Consider the following 8211-nt stretch of genomic DNA (forward strand, 5'->3'; position numbering starts at 1 on the left):
ATAATTTATTTTCAAACCAATATATTAAATTATTCAATTTAATGGACGTATAACAACGGAATAAACAAAAAAACAAAGAAACAGCGCAATAAAAAACAAACAAAAAAACAAAAAAACAAAAAAAAAAAAGAGAGAAATGATGTGTGTATAGGTGAACATGGTGGGAACGTTCCTGGACGACTACTACTTGTACATAGTAATGGAATACGTGATAGGGGGAGAGTTCTTTACTTTATTAAGAAAGCTGCGCCGCTTCGACAACGAGGCGGCAAAATTCTACGCGGCTCAGGTCACCTGTATCTTTGAATACCTTCACGGAAGAAATATCATATATAGGTGAGGGTTTTGTTGGCTTTTTTTTTCTTTTTTTTAGGGGGTTTTAGGTGTAGAAAGAAAGAAAAAGAAAGAAAGAGAAAGAGAGAGAGAGAAAGAGAGAGAAAAGGAGAGAGTTGAGAGAGAAAGCTAGGTTCTATGCTGCTTAGGGTTTCGGGTGTAGATGCATGGCAGAGTTATCATCTGTTGCTGTAGGATTCAAAAAAGAAATAAAAAGAGAATATAATATACAGAGCAATCGACGGAGAAAAACAAACAAACAGAGAAAAACGAACAGATAAACAGATACACAGCAACAGAAACGCAGACGAACTATACTTTTCTCAACCTAGGGTTTAGGGTTTAGGGTTTAGGGTTTAGGGTTTACTGTATGATAGGGGTGTTGATTGGTGTATACTGGTGTGTTGTGTTTCAAGAGACCTGAAACCGGAGAACTTGTTGGTGGATTCCGAAGGATATCTGAAACTGACGGATTTCGGTTTTGCAAAAGTAATAGAGCACCGCACGTACACCCTATGCGGCACGCCAGAGTACATTGCTCCGGAGGTTCTGCTGAATAAAGGTGAGAAATAAAGAGAAAATAACCGTAAAAACATTAAAAATAAACAAAATACACGAAAAAAAACCAACTTGTCTGAACAAATACGATGAAAATGCAGTATGTTGTGCAGGAGTAAGCGGTGTGGTTTCGGTGCGTCAAACTGAGGTGTATGTACACCTGAATTTTTGCTTTTTTTTTTCAACTTTTTTTCAATGCATTGCAGGCCACGGTAAACCTGTTGACTGGTGGACTATGGGTATTTTAATTTATGAAATGATCGTCGGCTATCCTCCTTTCTTCGATGATGAACCCATGGGGGTCTACCAAAAGATACTGGGCGGCCGCATCGTCTTTCCTAAATCCTTTGATAGGTGCGCGAGGTGCATGCAGCAGCTACACATGTACACAAATAAAAAACACTTCGGTTCTTACGCATGCAGGCATGCATGCATGCATGTGTTCATGCATGAATGCATGCATGCATGTGTTCTTGCGTGCATTCATGCATGTAAACACGATAGATGCATGCATGCATGCATGCATGCATGCATGCGTTCAGACAGGCTTTGGTGTTACAGTAGGAAGTGAAATGACTCATTCTGCGGCTTGTAGAGGGGCTTGTGATGAAGCAAACAAATTGAAACAGCTTTTGCATATCTTTATGTGTTTAGTCTTTTTTAAATAAATACATTTATGCAGAGATAGAATATATATATATATATATATATATATATATATATATATATATGTATGTATGTATATGTATATATGCTTTTCTATTACGCATACACTTCAGCAGCAGAAGATGACAAATGGATGGTGTATTTTTCTGTATTTCTTCCTCTGTATTTGACTTCTTGTATTTATTGAATAATATTTTACACAACTGTATATATTTTAAACATTTTATTTACATAAACAAATAAAGTATATATAATATATAACTGTATATATTTTAAATATTTTATTTATATATTCTATACAACTGTATATATTTTTTTTTTTTTTTTTTTTTTTTTTNTTTTTTTTTTTTTTTTTTTTTTTTTCAGGAATGCAAAGATGCTAGTGAAGCGGCTGCTGACGCCAGACCTAGCGAAGCGTTACGGTAACCTAAAGAACGGCGTTGCTGATATAAAAGAACACAAGTGGTTTGGTTCTTTTGATTGGAATGCACTCATGAAAAAGCAGCTGCCCCCGCCGTATAAACCCGCATTCAAGGTGGCTATACACCCCACAGCAACAGAAAAAATATACAGTGCTGCTGGTTGTTCCTTCTGTTTTCTTTTGCTTCTTGGTTCCTGATGCTTGCTTGTTGCTTGTTGTTTGTTTCTTTTTTTTTGTTGCTGTTCGTTGTCTTTTGTTTTTTTGTTCTTGTTTGTTTTTGTTCGCTTTGGTTTGTTGTTGTTTGTTTTTTTTGCTGCTGTTTGCTGCCTTGTTTGTGGTTTGTTGCTGCTGCTGCTGCAGTTGCTTTTGCTGTTGTTTAGGATCAAGCATTCGTTATTTGTTTGTGTTTTTTAATGCTTTCATTTGGCTCTCCTCTCATTCATTTTTTTATTTTTTATTTTTTTCTTGAAACATAAAAATAAAAAAAAATATTTCTTTATTATTTATTGCAGTATTTCTTTTATTTTTTTTCCTAAAAAAATAAGAGAAAGAACAAATGTCATTTATTTATTTATTTATTTATTTATTTATTTATTTATTTATTTTATTTATTTTATGCATGCATGCATGCATGTATGCAGGCCCTGGATGACACATCGAATTTCGATACATATCCAGAGTCAACAGAGAAACCGCCGCCTGTAACGGGATCGATGGACCCCTTCACTACCTGGTAAAAGTGCAGTGCATGCATCTATGCATGCATGCATGCATGCATGCATGCGTGCTTGCATGCATGCATGCTTAGCAGATGCATTGTCTTGAACTGCTGCATGGGTACAACTGCCCAAAGCGGACGAACAGCAAGGAGAGAGAAGAGAAGGCCCGACTGCTGCTGCAGCTGCAGCAGCAGCTACAGCAGCAGCTGCAGTAGCAGCTGCTGCTGCACAGGCGATAGAGTAGAGGGTTGGGAGTCATCTTAGGGGAGACAAAACCCGAAGAAGCTAGACACACAAACACATAAACATGTACGCATGACTGTGGATTCATAAGTGCATGCATTTGCATGCAAGTGCTCCCGCATGCATGCAGTGATGCACTGGTCACTGTAGATGTCACACCCACCCACCTGCATGCGTACATGCATGCATGCATGCATCCTGTGCTTGCATGCATGCATGCATGCATGCATGCATGCATGCAGACCAGCATGCACTGGCATCTGAAAACATGTGCACACGAAAATACATGCATAGGCGCCAAAGTGCAGGCACGTGTAGAACCACATGTTCATGCACATGTACATGCAGACGCAGGCAGCTGTTGCATGCAGCTGTATGTGCAGCTTCAGTTATTCCTTGTCACACCTGCTGGCGCTTTCCCTTCGTTTCCAAGGAAATACTGAAAGGGAGACGCAAAAGGAAAGGGAAAGAACCGGGGGGGTTGTTTCGTATTATTTAATACTCCCGATATTTGTCATGCATTTCCTGTGCGACAGCGACACCGGCAGGGCTGACAGAAACAGCAGTTGCTGCGAGCGCGTATATATATATAAAAACCCGAAAAGTTGAATTTAATTCAATAAAATACTTGAATAAATATATCTTTATGAAGCATACAGTCGCCTATTCAGCCCAAACAGTCATGCTTTCCCTAGGTTGTTGTAGTGAACAACTTTCAGGTGTATAGACAGCTTCATCGTCTAGTCAAGCAACACAGAAAGCTGTAGATAGCAGGCGGAATACAGCTGTTTTTTTGGCGTATTTCTTCGATTTCTTGTATATATTTCCTTTTAAAAAGCATTGAAAATGTTTGAATCAAAAGTTTCCAGCGTTTTGCATGCAAATTCACGGATGAATAGACACCTTGAGAGCCACCAGCACCATCATCCATGGGCGACGGAGATTTGTTCAGGGCAACAAATATGCTTTGACTGCGTTGCTGAAACCCTCGAGAAGCATTTACCCCCAACTAGGAAACTGAGTTTTATTGAAGAGGTTTTGCTCGCCTTGCAGCAACTGCCTATGAACACATCTTCCCGTGTTAGTCATTACCTCTTGCACTCTACAACTTTCGTCGAGTCTACTGTGAGTCAGACACTGAAACCCCAGATACACTTTAATTTATTTTATGAACGCGCGAAATATTCTCTTCAGTTGGAGCTGCTGGGCAGCGAAGCCGCAAAAGACGGCAGTTCAGTCATCGGCGCGGAGTTGAAAACAGCAATGCAGTGAGGAAGCTGACGCGATCATCTATAAAAAATATATGAGAGTTTATAATTAAATACTTTATATTTTCTTTTTTTATTTGTACTTGTGTATTGATACAGAACGGCTATGTTCATAGATGAAGCGGCCTTCAAACATAATGCAGAAGAGCCGCCACACAGTGAAGGGGGTCTTGCAACAAAGCTACGCAGATATCTGCTGCTCTCCTCTGAGCCCCCCAGCAGGGTGTTGCTGCTGCTGCTGCAGCAACTGGTGTCGCGACAAACACCCAGTGCAGCGTCTGTGCTACAGGTAGAGAAATAAGAAACAAATGAATACTGAATATGCTGCACCTCATTCTTGCTGCTGCTGCATCTACAGGATCCAGAGCTGTGGGGGCGGCTGGTTGCTGCTCTCCCTGCTGCCTTGAAGACAGCAGCACCTGAGGCAGAGCTGATCCTATGCAGCTTCTCTTCTTTGCTGCAGCCAGGAGGAGGCTGTAGCGCGAGTGCTGCTGTGTCGCTTGTTTCTTGTTGCTTGCAGCGTGTTGCAGCAGCACTGCGGCTGCTGCCTCCTACCCATCCGCTGCTGCATCTGCTGCTGCAGCTCGTCTTCGATTGCCTTCGCCTGCCACTGCTCAGCAGCGACTGCCTCGCACACGACAGCAACAAGTTGCTGCGGCAGCTGGGGGAGACGTTTCAGGCTGTCTTTGCTTCTGAAGCAGCAAAGCCGCAGGTGCAGCGCCTGGCGCTGCAGCTGCTGCAGCAGCTGTTCACTATCTATGAAGAAAGCTGCAAAGAGATATTCATTGAGGATATATGCATCGTCGACTGGCTGCTAGAAGCAGCAAGAAACGGCAAAGCTGTTGCAGAAGACGCAGTACACTGTCTGCAGCAGCATATTTTCAATTCTCCTGCTTTCCTTCAGCATCACCTCGACACCAGTACGCATGCATTCACTGATATTTGTCTCTCTGTACATACACCTCAACTCTACCCCTTTCTGGGTCTTTTGCAGCATTCAATTCACTTCTTTGCATCGCCCGAAAACGACAAGAAAGCCGCTGGCTGCTGGCGGCTCTGCAAGCCCTTGTGGAGTCTAAGCCCGTAGGCAGTTGCTGCCGTCTGTGTGTTTTTGTTGTTTATAAAAATAATTTTAATTGAAATGCAGGAGTGGGCCCCTGATGAGAGAAAGCTGGCTGCTGTTGTTAGTGCTGCTGCTGCCTCTGTTTGCAGCCAAGCAGCTGCGCCTTCGCGCCTTCGCTTCGATGATATTGCTGAGGGCTTAGAGGGGGGAAAGGGGAGAGCAGCGCAGCTGAACGGGGCACTGAATCCTCAATGGGGTGTCAGTATTCTCTCGCTAGCTGCTGGGCTTTTCCAGGGTGAGGAAGAAGAAAACCCTCGAGAAAACGAAAAATAAATAAATTAAAATAAAAGGAATAGTGAAAAAAGAAATATTTTAATTTATGAATTTTCAGCTCGCAGCAATGCCGTTGCAAAGAACCCTCGGCCTGAAAAGCTCTGCCGTAATACTTGGATAAATATGTGAGCGAAAATATTAAAATAAATTAAAAGGAAACATGGAAATTATTTTATTAAATTTTTATGTATTTTCTCAGCATGCACGACCTCCAGCAGCTCATCGCAGCAATGAAACAAACAGAAAACCGCTGGCCGCCGGATGCAACAAAAAGAAGTTTCAGCTTTCTCGCGAAAATAATATTTTATATTATTCAACTTCACAGCAAAGTTTTTCAGTTATCATCAGATGCAGAGGAGAAACGAGTTCTTCTCGATTGCTTACTTGTTGATGCGAAGATGATTTCAGCTTTCTTCTTTGTTTGGAGAGTAAGCACAGATAAAATACATGTATGAATTTACTTTTTTCTCAGCTGTTTTATGATTTATTATTTAATAAATATTATTTATTCAGGCGGCATGTCCTGCTGCTGAAGATGATCAAGTTTTATTTCTTAATTGCATCTTTTCTGTTGTTTTTGCTGATACCGAAAAATACAGCTTTCCACCTGAAATGCTGGCGGAAGCAAAGCGATTTGTACGAGAAGCAGGCAAGTCGTTTCGGTGTTTTTTTTAATTTATATTTAAAATTTTAATTTATATTATTTCTGCAGATCAAAGGGGTATTATCGGGCGAGTTTACACTGTGTTTGTTTTTTTTTTTTTTTCTTTTGAATTGCTGCATACACAGACCGATCGTCAAGCATTCCTTGCGCCTTGCCGCGGACTCGAACCCGAAACTTCTTTTTTCTTTTTCTGCAGCAGAAACGCGAACATCTTTTGTCGTTTTTCTGCTGCACATGCTGCTGAAGGAGGAGCCAGCGGCGGGGGGCGAGGCCGTTGAGTGCGACATCTATTCAGGCGTTTCAGAGCTATTGATGCCTCGCAATGGTGATAAAACCTCTCTGAAATATTTATATTGTTTAAAACATTCAAATAAATATAATATTTTTTATATGTTGTGGATATTTATGCAGGAAACAACACAGTGCAGAATATACAGGGACCGACGGCAGACTGTGAAATTGTTTCGATTTCTCTTTTGCTGCTCAGCGATTGGTAATTCCAAATGCAATAAAAAAAGAAAAATATATTTATTATTTATTTACTCTTTACAGCTCGAGCCTCGCCAACTGCCCCCCAGAGCTGAAAACGTAAGACATTCTCTCTGTGCTGATAGAGTTGAAATGCCGACTTATATTTATTTTATTTATTTTTTTCTCTGCTGCATGCAACTCAAACAGAGCCGCAGCAGCAGTGCAGAAGCTGCTTATGGATCGCCCTGCCTTCTCTCGGGTTTGTTGTTTTTCTCACCTCTGAATCCTTCTTCTTCCTCATGTTTACTCTCTTTAATGCAGCAGCAGCAGCAGCAGCAGCAACAGCAGCAGCAGCAGCAGCAGCAGCAAACCCTGAAGCACCCGCGTGTTGCTGTGTGTCTAGCTGGAGTTGTATCTAAAGATGCAGAGTTAATACAATTCAAAGAAAAAGCGATCCAGCAGTTTTCAGTTGGCTGTCATTCTGTTGGCTTCGCTGAGTGGAAATGCTGGAGCACCGGCGTATTCGCAACACAAATTCGAGGGGTAATATATATATATATATATATATATATATATATATATATATATATATATATATATATATATATATATATATATGTGTTTATATATAAATATAGGGGTAAATAAATATATATGATGTATGTATGTATCCGTTTATTAATGTATGCATGCATGCATATATACAGATATCCAAAGATATATTATATATATAAATATTTATATATATCCTTAGGCGCTGCGGAGTTTGTTTGCCGCAGCAAACGAGTGTATAGAGAAGGGCCAGGAGCTGCAGGGGTTTCGTTGTCGTTTGTCTCAGTTTGTGCATTATGATATTCTTCTTTCTGCTGAGGGTTTGCTGCCGCTGCTAGCAGACGACAACTTCGGTTGCTTTCCGGTGCGTGCAGACCTCACTCCCTTCAGCTCTAACCAGCCCCGAACCACTCAACCCGCATGCATGCATGCATACATGCATGGGTGTGAGTAAACTTATGCATGCATGCATGCATGCACGGGTGTGAATAAACTTATGCATACATGCAAGCCAACGAATGCATGCAACAACTTCCTCACAGGCCCTCTTAAACCAAGTGCTGCTGGAGGAGGCGAACGCAGTACAGTGGCAGCCGGAAAGCGTATCTTGGATCATCTCTAGGGTACTAGAGGGGGGCCCCCCTCAAGGGGGCCCCCCTCAGGGGGGCCCCTCTCAAGGGGGCCCCCCTCAGGGGGCCCCCTCTCAGGGGGGCCCTTCAAGCGCATGCAGCAGCTTCGGTGTGCTGCTGCAGGTTGTGGGTCGGTGTGTTGCAGCAGCAGCTGAATTGCTGGAGACACAGGAGATGAGTGCATCTGCAGCAAACGTTTCACTGGCGATGAAGGTAGCTAGCTAGTTTTTTTTTTTTTTTTTTTTTTTTTTTTTTTTTTTTTTTTTTTTTTTTTTTTTTTTTTTTTTTTTT

The 8211-nt window shown here is 41.5% G+C and overlaps 1 protein-coding gene across 1 annotated transcript in view; it reads left to right on the plus strand.

The window, feature by feature from the left end:
• Nucleotides 1-5473, plus strand: part of EMH_0017850 (AGC kinase, putative) — a gene marked incomplete at both ends in the record, with an annotated part of 5747 nt that extends 274 nt beyond the window's left edge. The window contains 7 exons of the mRNA XM_013501008.1: nucleotides 152-336; nucleotides 750-895; nucleotides 1098-1245; nucleotides 1924-1973; nucleotides 3893-4065; nucleotides 4567-5128; nucleotides 5421-5473. Coding sequence (XP_013356462.1) covers nucleotides 152-336; nucleotides 750-895; nucleotides 1098-1245; nucleotides 1924-1973; nucleotides 3893-4065; nucleotides 4567-5128; nucleotides 5421-5473 — 1317 coding nt within the window. The remainder of the gene's footprint in view (nucleotides 1-151; nucleotides 337-749; nucleotides 896-1097; nucleotides 1246-1923; nucleotides 1974-3892; nucleotides 4066-4566; nucleotides 5129-5420) is intronic.
• Between the last annotated feature and the right edge of the window lie 2738 nt (nucleotides 5474-8211).

This window comes from Eimeria mitis, genomic scaffold (assembly GCF_000499745.2).
Source record: "Eimeria mitis Houghton genomic scaffold, Emh_scaff615, whole genome shotgun sequence".
NCBI lineage: Eukaryota > Apicomplexa > Conoidasida > Eucoccidiorida > Eimeriidae > Eimeria > Eimeria mitis.